Source organism: Harpia harpyja, chromosome 4 (genome assembly GCF_026419915.1).
Source record: "Harpia harpyja isolate bHarHar1 chromosome 4, bHarHar1 primary haplotype, whole genome shotgun sequence".
In the NCBI taxonomy this organism is placed as follows: Eukaryota; Metazoa; Chordata; class Aves; order Accipitriformes; family Accipitridae; genus Harpia; species Harpia harpyja.
Window position 1 is genome coordinate 5,510,196 of NC_068943.1, and position 18,064 is coordinate 5,528,259.

The 18,064-nt window shown below is 40.4% G+C and overlaps 1 protein-coding gene across 7 annotated transcripts in view; it reads right to left on the minus strand.

Annotated features, from left to right (window-relative positions):
• Positions 1-18,064, minus strand: part of FARP1 (FERM, ARH/RhoGEF and pleckstrin domain protein 1) — a 211,094-nt gene that overhangs the window by 157,959 nt on the left and 35,071 nt on the right. For all 7 annotated transcript variants that reach the window (XM_052785743.1, XM_052785742.1, XM_052785741.1 and 4 more), the window contains exon 2: positions 9,325-9,520. In XM_052785743.1, the coding sequence (XP_052641703.1) occupies positions 9,325-9,495 (171 nt within the window). In that variant the 5' untranslated portion in view covers positions 9,496-9,520. The remainder of the gene's footprint in view (positions 1-9,324; positions 9,521-18,064) is intronic.

Consider the following 18,064-nt stretch of genomic DNA (forward strand, 5'->3'; position numbering starts at 1 on the left):
TATTGTAATCACAGCCTTGTCAAGGTACCTCGCTGGAGCAGTGGAGACAAGTTTACAGGTGAGCAGCCTACTACTAAGTCTTTCTGAAGACTTTTAAACCTGGGAACCAGTGGAGCCCCTTTAGATTGTACCACAATCAAAGACATACTGCTTTAATCACTTCATCTTAGTTGTTAATTTTTTAGTTTACTTTAAGCTGGTCAAATTTCACTTTAAAACCACAAATTATCTTAGGTAAAATTTGAATAGATCATCCCACTTGCAGAGTTTGGGTATGGATGGGAATTTGACTATGCCATTGCAGAAAGTGTCCCTAGTTCTGCAGTGCAGATACAGCCTTTAAAAGCGATGAGCTCTTTCTCCCCTATACAGCACAACACATGTCTTTGTATTACGAGGACCTGATACTGCACTGAGGAAGGAGATCATCATCAGAATGAAGTTGGTTGAAGACCTAGGAGATACACCCAGGACTCCTGCATCTTTCTGCACTGCTATCTCCTGTTTGTTTGGAGAATACCAACAGCAAGGATTTGAACCAGCAGTTGCAAAGGAGCTGTGGAGAGGCAGAGAGGACAAGGAGGATAAGCAATATAAGGTGGCATGTTCTAGTGCCAAGCAAGGAAGGAACAAGAGATACCAACGAGAAAACCAAGGAATATGAACCTATATAAAGTCATGTTCTTAAGCATTTTAAGGGTTGGAGGAGTTCCTAACATTTATTCTCTCTCCCACCTCTGCAGCTGTGTACTTCCACAGCAGCTTTACCCAAGTCTGAACCCCTGCTAACATGGTCCTGTCCCGTCCCGTCCCTTCCCTCCCCTCTGTTGCACCCGCATCAGCGTCTATCCGGTTTTGTAGCAAGCTCACAGTTGTAGCTAAACTGGTGAAAACCGCAGCTTTTTATGCAGGGTAGCCCCTGTGGTCTGCCTTACCACAGAGTCAGACAAGCATCCTTGCCAGCACAGCAGAGTCGGTGGGACCACCACCTCCAGTAGCGCTATGGCTGTGGCTCCACGAGCTGAGCAACCCAGGCACCCTGCAGAAGCAGGGAGGAAGAGGGCTTGTTGCAAACTTAAGGTTTGAGGAAAGAAAAAGCACAGGTGATGACCCGACAAACATACAGACATGAATCCCAATGCAAAGAAAAGAGAAAACTAACATCCTAAGCTAAAAGGCAAAGCAAGGTTGGGTGCAGAGAAAGGAATCCATAGTAGGCAAATAAACCTGGAGAGAGGCATTTCAACTGGTTGTGTTATCACCAGGCAAAAATTGTTAAGACATGACCATATTCAACTGAGAATGAACTGAAAGGGAAATGAATGGACAATTTATAACTTTTTGCTGTTCTTTTATCCTGTACTGCTTAAGCCTTTGTTTACACAGATAGCTTTCCATTCTGTTCAAAATAATGGAGAAAAGCAACTGCACAGGAATTCCACAATAAGGGTTCATTCATCTCTCAAACAGGTGAGAGAACAAGTTACAGAGAGATATGCTTTTACTTGCAATTTAAGTTACTGAAATTCACAGTGCTCTGAATGGCTATTCATCACGCTGTGTGATATAATCACATACCCGTAGTGCTTTCATATGAGCCCAAGTTTTCTGATCTTTTGCTCAGTGCAGGACTATAAGCTGGGTGTGCTTTGAAACGCCTGAAGTCTAACCTGAGATTGTGCTCTTGGCAAAGCATCACACTTATGCTGCATTTCTTCAGCTATGGACAACACACACAATTCAGGAGGAGGAAGAGGAAAGCAGCTATTTTCTCCCAGAAGCTTATCCTGCTCATTTATTATGCCCCCCAGAGCATATGGTCAGAAGCAAAGACAACTGTTTTCATACAGAGCTTAAGGAAAGTAACTTAAGCTTGACCACCTTGTGCTGACAAAGAACGGGCTTAAGTAAATCACGGCATGCATGTGCACCACTGCAGCACAGCACCTACACACTGCTCCCCCACAGCGCACTTTGTTTTGCAACTTCTCCGTTACAGCTAGGACAGAGAAAAGCAGCACTACATCAGGTATAATTAACCCAGCACATCCGACCTAGACAGGTATGGGGTACAAGGAAGACTCACATATCCCTTTGGCATGGTTGGGAACTAAAAGGAAACAAAGGAATTTCTGTGGAACAAGTTAGGTGCCTGGATGCTAAAAGAAGTCTAAGCTGTGGCCCTATGCTCCCCTTATAGGGATATACAAGCACCTCCAGAGAGCAATTAATCTCATCCTAAAATACATGCTCAAGACAGGCACGATGAAAAGCCTTTTGAAGGTACCATGTTTTCACCCTAACTATGACGGAAAGAGTAATTAGCTAAGGCTTTGACATCTACTTTTAAAATCTTTAAAGATGGAAGAGATGAACCCCAGTCTCAGGGGGAAGAAAGGAAGCACACAGTGGGCAGTTCAGCTCCCCTCCTTCCTCTGTCCAGAGGCAGAGCATCCCTCCTATCGCCCTTGAAAGAGGAAAACATAGTCCTAGCAGAATCAGCCTCCGCTTCTGCCACTAGCTACCCACTCACCCATACACGTACACTTTGAAGAGATGGCAAACACCTCCCACTGTTCCTTGGACGGCTGCCACTTCCAAACAGGCTGGCCAAGGGGAACACCCTGTAGCTGGGGAGGGAGCCCATGCTCCCCCCAGAGAGCATCCATCCAGCCTCACCAGTACTGTGCAAACCAATTTACAGGCACAGACATGGTTACCAAAATTAATAGCATGATTTCACTGACCCCTTCAGTCAAGGCAGCAGCGTTCAGAAACGCTCACGCACCGCTTCTTCATCCACGGCTGGCCTTCCCTGTGCCAGCTCTGTCCTCCGCTTTGTGCCAGCTCACACACTGGTGCGTGACTTGGTGAGTCAGCTGAACTGGGAGAGGTAAAAAGGCATTAGTTGAGAAGCCTTCCCTGATTACAAGTTAGGCTAATTCATTCCAGAAAATTACATCCATTTCCCAGTTATCTTCAAATACATCAATCAGTCTGAAAATGGACTGGATCTGTCGGCACTTAAAATTTTATTCCCACTTATTCTGTTCATTCTACAGAACATTGTAACAAAGATATCAGCAGTTTAAACAGCCTGCTGCCTATGGTTATAGAAGTTTGCTTGTGGATTATTCTCTTTTCCGTTTTGAAAAGCACATATATTATTAACACAAGCCACTAAAATTCCATTTCAACAAAGACATTCTAATCGTTTATCAACAAAAAAAAAATAAAAATCAGAGTTTGCTGTGTATCCATTAATAATCTTCTGCTGAGAAAAACGCAACTGATATGTTTCAGAATTATTAAAAAAAAAAAAAAAAGCTTTTCTTCTTGTAATTTCAGAAGAACCAGCAGGGTTGGTGTGACAATTAGTGAATATTTAAATGCCTGATATTCACTGGAAATAGTCTGACAGTGATGGCCAAATAATTTCAGGCATGAGAAGAAAGAAAGTCTCAGACTGATGAATAACTGACATTTGACCTGCTGTTCACTTCCTAAACTGGAAAAAAATGCAATTCATATTGAATTGAAGTTGAAGCTGGCTAAGAAAGTATAAAACACTGTTTCATTGCCTTACTGTCTAATGCTCTTTTTATAAAACTGCTTTGTTCACTGGTTATAATTGCATATTGAGGAGAGGGGTATATACCTAGGACAAAGCAATTACCATAACCCATAAATGTTACAGAAAATAATTTAAACATTTATAAAACCGTGGCTGAAATTTCAAATTTAACAGAGTAACACAATGCTTGTGCAAATTTGTAACAAAGCACGTGTAATCTTTGTTGTTAAGTACTGAGACTTTCTAATATCAAGCTTTTTCTGATACACTTACACTGGCCTGAAGTTGGTGGGGAGTATACTTAATAGAAGGCATTTTCCCCACAAAGGGAATATGAACCACCATTATATGACTGCACAAACAAAACCAGCCAAACAAAAAACCCACCCAGAACATTAGCCTTAAGAAACAGAGCCACAACAGGATTATGAAGTCCTTCTCTCTGAAAATTTGGGACTTGAGGCACAGAAACTCCCTGCCAAGGTACTACATCCAAACTCCAGCGGAAGATAAATAGTCATACGGAAGATAAATAGTCATAGACCAAGACCATTTGGTCTTTATTCTCAGATAACCTAAAGATGAGGAAGCCCTTCTCTTCTGAGAGAAAAGCAAATTGAAATGAAATGTTTACAACTGATGTTTACCAAGGATTATACCCTCACCCTGCTTTCTATTAAGAGACTCCTGTTGCTTAAGAAACCCGGTGTTAATCCCTGAAAGCAGATGACATTTTCCAACTCTGCATATTTCACAAAGCTTGAACACATTCGGAGGGAAAGAAAGTTTACATAAGACACAAAACAGATGTTTAATAAACTTGAGTAATCTGACAGGCAAGTATGTTTTCGTCTTTCCAAAAGACAGCCACAGAAAGGAAGCAACTATTTTCTTCCAGACACACTAAAGAGGACTTTGGTTTGGTTTTAATTAAAGAGACCGGATCCTAACCAAAAGAAGAATCCTCACCTCCTGTGATATACTTTGATCTCACCTTTGATGTTAACAGGAAAGAAACAACTCTTGACTTTCTATTTAGCATCAGTAGCATCATTCCAGTCACATCAGTGTCATTCACCCAGAGAGTAGGGTATGATCGGTGACGGCATCATGTCAGTCAGGGTTAAACCTGGTCTGAGTCACCGAATCATCCCAGCAGTCTAACGTGAAAATCAGTCATGTCTTCAGCATTACCTAGAAAGGAACAACTCTGACTTTTTGCTTAGGAGTAGTTTTAAAGCAGATTACTTCTGGCACTGAAACAACTATAAAACTAAATATAATAAAAATGGCATAGACACTAAACATTAAAGGGTTTTCTTTCCCAGAATGATCTGCAGTAGATGCAACCATCAGTTATTTTTACTATTCCTTAAAAACTGTATTTCTTTTTTACTTAAACTGGTTTGAATCTACAGGGGAGACCGTATTAAAACAAACATAAGAAAATCCATAAGTTTTACTATGGTTTTATGGAATCAATCCCATTCTCTTCCAACTAACTTAGATGAGACTGGCAGAAATAAAACCAGAGCAAAATCAAGCAGAACTGTGTATCTCCCTCCTCTCATATAATACACAACATATGTGTATAAAACACAACAGTGTTGGGTTTCGCAAGTCTTACGGTAGAAGTGTCAACCTTTCAAAATGCCCAAGACCTATCTATATATGATTATCATTATGTGTACAAGGGTGAAAAAAATGTTCTTCCTCCTTCACATTAGTCATTTTAGCTAAAGCTGTTGTCCTCTTACCTAGCAGAAAGGGACCGCATTTGCTCGTTCTATCACATAGTCATAACTCAGACAAACTCTAGCTGAAACAGACTGCTGTACTTTGGGCCTCTGCGGTCTTCAGTTAGCATATCTAACGAATTTTTCAGTAAATACAGCCAAACTGGAAATTAGAAACAAAAAGCAAGAGACAAAAATCTATTCCACTTGCATGCAACCTCTCCATAAAGCTAACACCATGACCAACAACTGCAAGTGCTGAATGATCATGAACTTTCAACTCATGGCCTGATCTTCAGGCACTAATCACCTACAACTGCAGCTGAAGCCAGCTCTTGGCTGAGAGTCCAAAACAGATTCAAACTAAAGGTACAAAAATTCAGCCATAAAAAGCTAAATAACTTTAAAGGGGGAAGGATATTCTACATAATTTATCTTCTCATAGCAGAATAGACAAAAATGTGCTTGAAAATATAACTGATGAATTTTATACTTTTATGTTAAAGGCAGAAAATACAAAGTGAAAATAACATAATCTTTTTTTGAAAGCAGCAGTTCCTACCTTTCCCCCGCCTCCCCCAAACATCTGTATTTGCTTGAAAAGAGTCATGCAACCAGCTAACTGGATGTGTGTAAAAGATCCAGGATTATCTATTCAAACTTTCACTGGCTTTTTGGAATACAGGAATGTTTGGAAATTCTGCAATGAAATACTGTTTGTTAAGAGCAAGCAGCCTATAAGAATTTTCTTATGTACCCTTCCTTCTACAATACTGAATTTGCAAAGACTGATGAAAAGGCCTTCATTGTGGCTTCTGTCTTCCAAGTCTCCCATACAAACTCTCTCCATATACTTTATGGTTTTTTTTCCTGGCAAAAAAATATCATTTACAGGCCCGTATGAAGCTATGTGGATCTCTCTTTCCTTTCAGGGTCTTTTTTTTGGCTTGTGAGAAGCTAATACAATGAGCCAAACATGGTATGATTATATGGCATCAAAACACTAACACCAAAAGAATCAATTTTCCTTTAGAAGGACAAATGACACCAGAGTTAGTTCACTTTTAAACAGCCCGAAAAGCAGCAACACTTAGGGGGTAGGGGAGCAGGAATGGAAGTAGGTCATGTTTTTCTCCTGTTTTGTTATGTACAGAATAGACACAGAAATCTGAAGGATTTTGCTCTAATAAAAACAAGTCATCTGCATGTGATGGGAGAAAGGGGATTGCCTAAGTGCAAGGGTATTGAATCTTGCCTCCTGGAAGATAATTTAAAGAACGAACAAACAAACAAACAAAATATCCTAAAACCCAACAAACAAGAAACACCACAAAAAAAAAACCCCAAACCACAACAACCCAAAACAAAACAAAAAACAAACCCAAGAAAAACACTACATGGATAAGATCTTTTCCCAGGTTTAGCTAAAGAGGTGGTGGTGAACCTGTAACAAAAGAAATTGTAGGAGTAGCAAGGAAGGAGGACTAGACAGATGGACAGTCTCAGCTACTTCACTACTTCCCCCAAATTCAGGAAGAAGTAGCACCAGTATCTGTTTCTATTTTTACGCAGACTTCATGAGCAAAGGGTAAACTGGCATGACAAACTTCATATCGTCCTACAAGACACATTACAAACAGCAATAAAACCACTCAAAGTTTGGTCCATTTGCTAACAGAGAAAAGATCGTCCAGCAAAATTCCTGAGACTGTAGGAAACACAAAACTTTCTCAGTTTATACTTGTATCATATTTGGAAGGTTATTTTCCTAACCATGGCAGCTCAAGTTTTGGAAAGAGTAGTTCAGACCTTCAACCATGCAAAAAGCCTTTAATTCTCCACTGAAAAGCAAGCCCACAGATGTGCTTAGGCATGTACACTTAACATCCTCTGCCCACAGCCACACTTGCTGCTCCTAAAAATTTTTTGTTGAAATGGTGCTGCTTTCTTTTTCTCTGTATACTGCATGAATCTGGCTAAAAACAGCAAGCTTATAAATGGGAACATGGGTTTTCCCAACATGAATAAACACCTCAATTTAGATGTATTAAGAGTTTTTCAGTTTTGTGAGATGGGACTAAAAAATTAATGCCTTTTAGAGCAGATTGAAAATTATGTGTATTACTCCATTTGACAATGCATACCTTAAAGACAAAAGGCTTTAGGAACCTGCTCTAAGACTTTATAATCTAAGCATCCTGCAAATTTCACCACAAGATTTGACTTTAAAACCAGCTGAGCTTTCCTTGCATAGAGGTTGTTACGAAACAAAAGCCTCAGAAAATAATCATATTGAAGTGATCTGAACAGAGAGTTGTTTAAACACCCAGGTCTTCCAGGTGTTGCTGAAGTTCAAAAACAAAAAGTAACGTTGATGTCTTCTCATATTGAAGATCGAAAAAATACTGTTTTCTCAAACTCCCAGAAGCAAAGCTGGAGTTACATGCGTGCACTGCATCCACTCGTTACTTATGTTTGCTTCTAAACAATTTAATGAAAGGGACCCGATCGCAAAAGGGTTCCTACTAAGTGTTTGTTAAATAGACTTATTAACTCTTATAAATTGCACAGCATTTCCAAAGTATGGTGAAGTAGCAGCTGTGGAGGGGGAAAAAAAAAAGGTTGTCTCTGGGATAATAGGGATATTTGTACCATGTAAGATAAGCAGCACAACTTTTATTAGCATTTGATAAACTAGAACTACACTTTTGAACAGCGATGATTACCTAAAGACTACTAATTTTAGTCTGTTTGCTATGGATATTTGATAGGCATTCTGAAGGGCACAAAAAAGTTGCTACATACATGAGCATTTCACTTGATGACAGTTCAGTTCACACATACGTGCCTGTCCAGAGAACTTACTTTCTACTACAACAAAATCTGAGACTGAACACACAGTTGTAGTTGGGTAACAGCAGCAGAGAGCAGACCAAAAAGCATGTGTGTGTACATACACAAGACAGACAAACAAAACCTTATGAACGGGTAAAAAAATTTTTTTTCAATGAGGATTTTCCTAATTGGAATTCTTTCATCTTTAATACAGGGATAACACTTTTTCAGTGACTATAAGCGCTTCCGCAGAGCGCTATACACATAAGATCTATGTATCTCGCTGGTAACTCCCCCCCCCACCCCCCGCCCATTTCACAGAAGGGAAAACTGAGCCAATGAAGGCATGGAAGTTACCATAGCTACATAAAATGCAAGTAACAAAGGATGAAATTTGAACTCGGGTTTCCAGTTTCTTATTCACTGAACCCTGAGGACTTTGAAAAATATACATTCCAGTACACTTTCATAACAGCAATAGTGTTCAACAACCTTACATGTTAATTACCTAAGCATGGCATGTTAAAATCATTAGTGGTTACTAACAGAATCAGTCTTTGTATCAAAACTAATTCAAACTAACTCTTCTGACCACACACACACAAAAGCAGTAGTAACTGTTTCCTTGGCAAGTACAAAACTAGATTAATATCAGTGGGGTACAGAGAAACTTTAGATGAGATTGGTTTGATCCTTTCCTTGCACTCAACATGTGTGAGAGCACTTAGTGCCTGTAAGAGTGATACAAATTCATGAAAACTTTGATGATTTGAAGTTACTATCCTAAGGGCTTGCCAGAGGAAAAGAAAAAAATCTGTATAGATCTATGGTTTATGGATCAAAAGCAAAACAGCACCAAGGAAATATATCAACTGTTTAGAAAGTAGAGGAAACCACTGATGTAATATTTGAAGAAAAAAACCCCACCAAGGACTTTCACCTCTTCTGAAGCTGTTCAAACAGAAACAGAATAGTAACTGTAATTTACAGCTCACTTCACTGTTTAATGTTATTCTATTACACCATCATCTATTTAATGCTGATATAACAGCCATTTTCTCCGCAACATGAATTCATTAGCCAAAGAATTGCAGTTGTAATAAAGAGAACTGGTTTGAAAACATGCATTTTTAGAAATGCCTGAATAATCTTTAGCCACCCCAACCTCCACTTCCTTACCGGAACATCAAAAATTTCTTGCGTGTCATCCAGCATCTGAATTTTGATGGAGACGAGTTTTCCTGGAGGTGTCATAGGTGGTTTCTGTCCATGCTCCAAGGTGCTGATCCCAGCATTTTCCTGAGCTCCTAACCGGGATCCTGCTGTTGGCCTCTGCTCTGTTTCACCCATGTTTAGGGAAACACGTTTCTTATATCTGATAAAAGAATAAGGGCAAAGAAGACCATATCACTTATAAACAAGAGTTTTTGCACATAAGCATTATGGCATGTATACTTACAGCTAGTAAACTATATGACCATTAACACAAACTAATAACCATTATGATTTTTTCTTCCTAATGTCTCATATGAAGACAAGAAAACCAGGCAAACTTTATACTTTTCAAAATACATAGGCTAATCACCTGCTGGGAGTAAGGCTGAGACTGGCTACAGTAGTGCACAATGGGAAAATATTCCCTTTCTCCTGGAAAAGGAAACAAGACCACATTGGAAACAGAGCATGACAGAACCCAGATTTCAATGAATTATACTAATTTTTATGTATTTATGAATCAGGGTGTTATCAGCCACAGTCAGGGCTCCCAGAGAAGGAAGGAAGGTGAGGAGAGCAGGTGGAACAACTCAGCACTTGCTGACGATCATTCCCTCCTGGCTATATCAGGATTTTTTCCTTTGGTCCTTCCAGCTTTCTCTGGCTCTTTGCAGCTGCCACCTTGCTTAAGGGTCTGCAGAGCAGGAAAGCCAAAGGGGTACAAGATGACCTCAATTACATGGCCTAAATATTTTGTTTCCCTTGAGGACCAGAGCTGCTCTAGAACCTGGAGCCCGGCCCGATTCCACTGATGGGCCAAGGATTGTGAAGACGTGCTACTGGGAAGGCCAGAAAATGCCAGAGCAATAAAACTGGTTGGGAAAAGCATGGAAAATTGGATGTCCCACAGAGCACTGTAAGCAGGAGGGGAACCCCAAGGAACACACCTTCCTCACCCTGCTAGGGGAAGGCTACCCCTGCACCAGCTCGCCTGCACCGCTTGCTTCATATCCATGGAAAGTAACCTCAGAAACCGGCTTGCTAATTGTGTTTCTGTGCAGCGCTCACACCACATTACACAGCACATTTCTGCTAAATAATTATTCTATCCTAAAAAGGGAGCAGAGCTACAACAGTGATTCAGTGTGATTTTTCATTAACTGGCACAACTTCGAACCTTCTTTTTTAATTCAAGAACCATTAGTTTTACTTGTCAAATGTTACACATCATCCTAGAATTTTATTTGACTTTTTTCCCCCCTGCCTTTTGACACTCTAGCTGGGTTTCTGATGAAACCCGCTGCTACTGTCTATTTATCTTTCTTGATAATTGCATTTTCATTCTGCATGACTTTTATATGCTGATCAATGACCATTTAAAAAAAACACGTAGCACACAGAAAGAATGGAAATGTAACTTTCCAGCTGAACAAAGGCACAAGAGCAGCACTGCCAATCATTGCCTGGCTTTTACTCCGAGGTTACCATTACTGAGAAGCCTATAGGAAAAATAGGAAGCACAAGATAGCCTAGGTATTCGTGAATGCATCAGCAGTTCTACAGTATACTATGAAGAACAGTGCCAGGTAATAAGACACCAGTTCCCTCCATAAGGACAGAATAAAAACAGTCCTGTCTTCAGCAGGATATACTATTTACTACACATCACTCTTCCACGTCCTGACTAATCTGTTCCCACAGATTTTTTTTTTTTACACAGCAAGTAGCTTTGAGTAAAAATTTTTACAACAGCACTTTGACTAAAAGAAGTGTTAGCTGAGAAGGAAGGGAAGGAAAAATTAGGGATCACACACTTCTACGTATCAGTGAAGGAGATCAAAAAACCACAGGCAAACTTTTGCAATGAATCGGCACTATCCTATCCATCAAGGTTGGAGAGATACCATTGAAACCTATCCAAATGCATGCCAAACACTACCTGAGAGGCAAATTTTTCCTCAACTGGCACTGTAATCTAAAAATGTAAAAGGAATCAATTAAATTTATTTTATTCTTTAAAATTAATTAAATTAAATCTTTTTGAGACAGGAAGCGCCAACAAGAAAGCTGCAGTTGGAGGCAGGAATTCCAATAGAAAAGACACCAAGCTCTATATAGCAAGACTCCAGGCCTACTTAGAAATAAATCTGATTTTCCTGCCTGTGAAGTACACAGGAACGTTTAAAAAGGTAACACATGCACCCTGTCTGGAAGTGCCACCACACAAAGATACTGGTCCATGTCCTTATTAATTCAAAAGCTGTTTTAAGAGCTCTTCTGAAGTCACCATATACCACAGGCAGCACCAACACGACAGAAAGGACCTGTACAATTGCTGTATTACTACCGTAGTTTTTGGCTAGGTACAGACATTCAAAGTGGATGAAGAAGAAATCTGTTCTTTCCATTAAATCCTAAACATAGGAATCAATCCAGTCAGTTCAAGTCATACCATTAAATAATCAACACAAGGAAATATTACAGAGCTTGAACCTTTCTATAAATGTTCTTCTGACTAGATGATCTAGTGGCCCACACACACCTTCAGACAGGCCAATAAACTTAGTGAAACAAGAAAAAAAGACCCAAATTTAGGAGCCAAAAAAATCATGGAGGAAAGGTACAAGCCAAACCACTCCATATATACAGCTGAGAGGTTTTTTATTATTATTAACAGTTAGTAATATAGAAACTCTTGTAATATATATATTGAACCATTCAGTCACACACACAGTCCTTCCTTTGGAAGCAAAGATCTAAGAAGTATTGGCCACCCTGATCACATGCATCTGAAACTTATAAAATTAAAAGAAGACCTTTCCTTTTTTAATCTGTATGTACATCTAAACATCAGCATGCTGCACTGGACATAATATTTAAGGGTTTTTTTGTATGACACTAGTCTCACTCACTATGGTGCTGTCATAACATCAGCACAACATCTTTATTATGCCTTTATGTAAGAGGCTTTAAAAATTATTACAGTTACCCTCTCTAAAAGAATGCAGCGCATCAGTCAAGCTGCATACCTTTCTCTAAATCGCTTTGATCTAGAAGACAGTGAACTAAGGTCACAGAATGCAACAAAAGAGTATTAAGCAAATTGAGCAAACCTTGGGGGATTAGGATACCTAACGTCTGTCACGATGAGGAGGATTCAAGTCTGGAGAGAGGATGGAGAGTTTTAAAGACACTCTAGTAGAAAGATAATATCGATGAACTGGGGAAGGTATTAACTGAGAAGAAAAAGCAGTGGCCACCAGACTCCAACACATGCAGCTCTAAGCAAAACATAAGTGGATGTAGACAACCAGTACAGGAGCAAAGAGAGTGGCAAATAAAAAGGACTCATCTGAACTCTGAAAATTAAGAGTTTCAGCCTGCTCCTTCTGACAGCTGGTGAAACCCAGGGCCAATATCGCATGTATCATTTCTGCTGCAGAGTCGCTGGATGTCAGTGCCCTTCCCAGTAGTGCTATAGCATCTGCAAAGATGAAGAAAGACCACTGCAGACAGCTAACCTGCATCCTAACCTGCACGAGGGAGAAGTTACCTGAGACAGCAGAGCTGCCCACGGAGGAGCCTTGGCTGCTCCTGCTCCTTCCCAGCTCCCACCCATGCAGTCCTGCCTGATGCCATGCACTGACTCTCGCCCTCCTCGGACCCTTCACCAAGCCAATGCACATCTCTAACCCAAAAGAAAACAGTTCAGTGTTTTGCTCTTTGCTGGGTTAGCAAATTAAATCAGCTCTCGGCAGGCTGGCAAACCTGAGACCAGGGTGAGCTAAGCCCAGCCAGCTGCTGGCAGGCCAACAGACTGACTCAAGCCACCTCACCTAACTAACTCTACCTAAAACACCTGGAAGGCACCAAAAGCTACAACTGCCATTAGATAGATTAGTAAACATGGTTTTGTCCTAATCACACATTAACAATCCTTTTACACAGATACTAAGTGCTTAGATGAAAATTTTAAGTTCTGTATATACTTATGCAGTAGCTGGACAAAGGCCACAATGTGGTTCAGCACAAAACCATTTTAGTTCTCCGTGTTCAAAGCAGGCGCATTTTATAGCATTGGAAAGGTTCAGGCCAATTAAAATTTCCACATATTTTTCTTTGGCAGGATGAAAAAACAGTCAAACTGACTTAATCTAAAGGGAGTTAGGAGTATAAGCAGCATTTTTGGGGGTGGGGACAGGCAGGGTGTTGGGAATAAAGGGTTACAAAAATTATGAAATACTGCAGAAAAGAGAAGCAATGAGCCACTGTTAGGAACGTAAGCAGAGCTCATGTTGGAATAGATGCTAATCTGATCTGTTAACTACTCTGCTCTTCTAGATCAGACAACAAGTTTCAGACATTTGATGCAAGAAGTTCCTGAAGCCTGAAGACTCCTGTTACAAGAGGAGAATGGTACCAGGTATCTGGGCCTTTTCCACTTCTTTTGCTTTGCTTAAACACATTTTCACAGCACGAAACGGAAGGCTGCACACTGCTCAGTATTCTCCTTTTAAAGGTGGGGAAGCCTGCGGCACAGTGGGATGGTGTGACTGGTCTGTAAAGTCGGCGAGCAGACCAGCCGCAGAGCCAAAGCTGCAGTCAAGGCCTCTCAGATGCTGGGCCAACCCTGCCTCCCAGATCCTATGGCAACGAAACATTTGAAAGAGATTAAAGTAACCAATATAATACCAGATGAGACAACTCAAACTGACTCAATGGCTTATAAACCGTCAGTAAGAATTAGGAAGGCACCAGAGGACTAGAAAGGAACAAATTCAATCCAGATCTTCCAAAGGGTAACAAACATGAAGCAGCAAGGAGAAAGAGGGGCAATCCAGGCAAAGTGCTCACACGTGCTTTTAACTCTCAGCTTCTTGTAAAACTTTTGGAAAGCCTCAGCTGTGGAGAGGACTACAGTGAATACTGCTAGCTGACACTCCTGTCAAGTACTCATCTTCAGTTCTAAGCACTTTCATATTTGCAGAAAAACATAAAACTTGACAAATTGGAGTAGGTTTAAGCAATCATAATAAGTAAGTTATAAGGAAAGACAGGATAATATGCACAGGTCACACGTGGAGGGCTCAGAGAGAGCAGCTGTGGCAAACCTAACGGTGAGGGTGGAGATGTCACCTCTCTCTGAGGCCCAGTCCACCCCTGCACCAGACATAATGCTCCGAAGCAGAGGGAGCAGGACATGTCTGCACCTCAGCTGCCCCACTACAGAGGCTAATTTGTCAAAACAAGGCCACTTATCATACGATGCACTGATCCTTTGTATTTCCTTTTCCCTCCCCATGGATAACAGCAAAGTAAGTATAAATGTGCAGCCCTGCCAAAAGCACTTAGCAGACCTGTACACCTTCAGCAAGGGAAAATTCTATACCCACAGCATAAATTGTCAATGAAGCTGCATTTTCATTAACATACCAGAATTACCATAAACATGAAATGAGAGCAAGTTTCTTGAACCCACATTAAATAAAAAAAAAAAAAAAAAAGTAACAAGGCAAGAGCACCAGGAAGACTGAAACCAATTAGGTTGAAATGATGGGGAGCAAACAGAGGGCCAATACAGCTCAGGTTTTTTTATTTTGTGAAACATTATCCCAGTTAATTTCCACAAGTCCATGGCACAGTTGTAAAAAGCAAATACGGCAATTACAAAAATTTAAGCTATTCATCTAAATAACACCAATACGATTCCTTCACTAAAACCCACAATTTTAAAAGTTACGATGAATCAGTGCAAAAGAAAGAAACCATCCCCAGCACTTGCTCAGCACAGAGCTTGTGCGCACCAGGCACAGCAGTGGTGGTGAAAGTCGACCTGCAAAGTAGCAGACACGATGCACACAGCTAGCCATCGCAGCAGTAAATGGCAAATTTTCAAGTCATGCTACATGAAGTGACTGGATCAGCCCCGTTCCAGGCAAACAACAATAATCAAAATTCATTTCCTGAGTGGGAGTCACCACCTACCATGCAAGACAGCTGTGTGGGAATACCTAGAGGTGACAGATTTATCCTTTTCACAAATACAAAACAAATACATTCTGTAGGAAGGAGAAGTCCGCAGCAGAGAATGGGGGGATTTTTTGGAAAGCTTTGAAGTCACCATCATCTTACGAGTCTTTGGCAGTTTCTCATGGGAGAATATTGAAGATTTCTTGGAAAATCTTCTCTTTAAAGTCTGATTTTCTTAAGGAATTACCAAAACACACAAACAGCTGCCTCACTAACACAACGCTTGCGCTTCACATTATTCCGAACAGAACCTCATACACCCCTGAAATTACACAAAGGTCCTTACAAAGAAAAACATACATTAGAAATCTGAGATAAATCCAGAAATTTTTCATTAGGCTAATGGACCAGCATTTTTTGGAAGCAAAGAAATGTGAAACCAAAAGCTCTTAATAGAAAAACAGCTCAAGCTTGAAGGGCAATAGTACAGACAGAGGTGCTGGGTGTCTGCTTCTCTGCTTCCACCCAGCAGACTAAGCTTGGTTGCTCCTCCTCTAATGGAAACATTGCAAGAGAAGGTGGTTTCTGGATTCCTGTTCAGACTCCTGTCTGCCCTTTCAGCTCACATCCACAATGCTCAGAGAAGGAAGTAATATAAAAAGCCAATTCTTCTGTACCATTGGGCTGTCTTCTGGCATTAAGAAAAAAGGAAATGTTGTAAATGATGGTTGCTTCATGAAGTCAGAAGTAGGGAGGCTCTAGGTGAGGTATGGTCAAGATCATCAGCATTAGAGGCTCATGTCTAGTCCCTTGTACAGTCAGTGGAGAACAGGATGGAGGGGGAGCTCCTTAACTGACTGGGCTTAATTTCTAAACACAGATTTATTTTAAATTTTTTTCATGTCCCTAAAGACACAGAAAATTAACCTCTTAAAACCTGCCTGCCCAAGAAAACACCACCATGGTTGTCTACTTTTTTGCAAGTCTCAGAAATGGATACTTCCTAAAATTTGCAGCAGTAAGAAATGCCCTCAATTAAGGCAGAGTATCCATAGTAGAATAAAATTCATCACCTGTCATGAAAATAAAGATAGCCCACAAAGTTTCCCATCTTGGTCAGATTCTGAAAACCTCTAAATCACACTCTCTTATCCCTTGACCCAGTTTCTATGGTACGGTCATGCAGACGGACAAAGTACTTGGATTTGTAGAGCAACCCAGTATGCTTAGTTGTTCACACCAAACTAGCTAGAACATGAAACCAGTGTCAAATTCAGGGACCTAAGCAGTAACACAAAGCTTTACAAACTCAAACTTTTCAGTACACTGATAATGTAGCCTGCAATCCAGAATAATGAACATTTATGTACACGCAGGACAAAACACCAACCTCTTCCAAGCCTATCAGTGCAGCGTCCAGAGTGCCCGCGTTCATTACTGCTTCTACCCTTACAACTGGAGCTCATTTATCTTCATTGCATGCAGGTCCTCAAGCTGTTTGCAATTCTGTGGCCCTAGCAGCTGTCCCAGATTCCAAGACTTCTGCCAGATGTCAGCAAAGAGCAGTCCCATCCCGCACAAATCTGATGTATGCTATCTTTTTTCCTCAACCACACACCTGTCAGTAGATCTATCAACAAGTGCAGTAATAGATTTCTGTATGCTTTTACAATTGCCTCTGTGAAAAACCTCATCCCTTAAGCATAAATACAGATTGTTCTGTGAATCAAGCCAGTCTAGTCTACAAATATTTTTTTTAAAAACCACAAAATTAAAATTACTTTTGATGACTGCCAATGATATTAAACAAGACAGTAAACATACTGATTCGCTGCGTGCTATGTTTCCCGGACAACCTTGCATAAGAAACTTATTGCAGGCAAGGAAAATTTATTTTTCTTCCCTGCCTCTCACACAAGGAAGCAAAGCCATTGTACACATGTAAGTGAACAATGAAGTAACTGAAGCTTTCTTATGCTCACCCACTCAAAGGAACCTCTTGGAAACCTCTTCCTAGAAGTTACTCTTTGGACTGGTTGTGATCGTTTCCCAGCCTCTAGGGACTTGTCTTCACTATTTATTCTTCACTGCCCATTCATGGTACCCTTGCACCGTGATCAACACTATTTACTTGAGTTAGGAATGCCAATATCCTATTCAAACCAACACAGCGAATATTAAAGTTTTTTTCTTCAGATTTTAAATCAGCCAACTTGAAGGCACCGTACAAACAGGTAATTCTGGCTATTCCTGGAAGGAAAATTAGTGTCTCATCTGCTAAGCCAAGGGGATGATTAGCTCCAATTGCCCAGTTAGTGACTCTCCCCCAACAACTGTGTTTTCCCTTCAAATCCAAAGGCACGGTCAGAGCAAAATGGGGAGCTCCTGGAGCCATGAATACCTTAATAACCGAGAGGGAGATACTTCTACACAAACACTTTGTTTGTTATTAGACACATTAAAATTTGATTTAAACATTGCCCACTTGCTTTGTGTTTATTGTACTGTTTATAACTGTTTATAACTTACTTGTACGTGAAGTTCAACACAGTGTTGCTCTCTGAAAATATTTCCCTGCCATGTTACTTTCCCAATTGAACAGACCACATTTTTTCTATAAAATTTCTGCTTTATCTCGGGGCAGGTGGAAGATATTTATTCTTTACTGTAAAACTCACGACCTGCTTTCTGAGATGTTTTTCAACCTGTTTTCAAAACTGCCTGCATAAGAAAT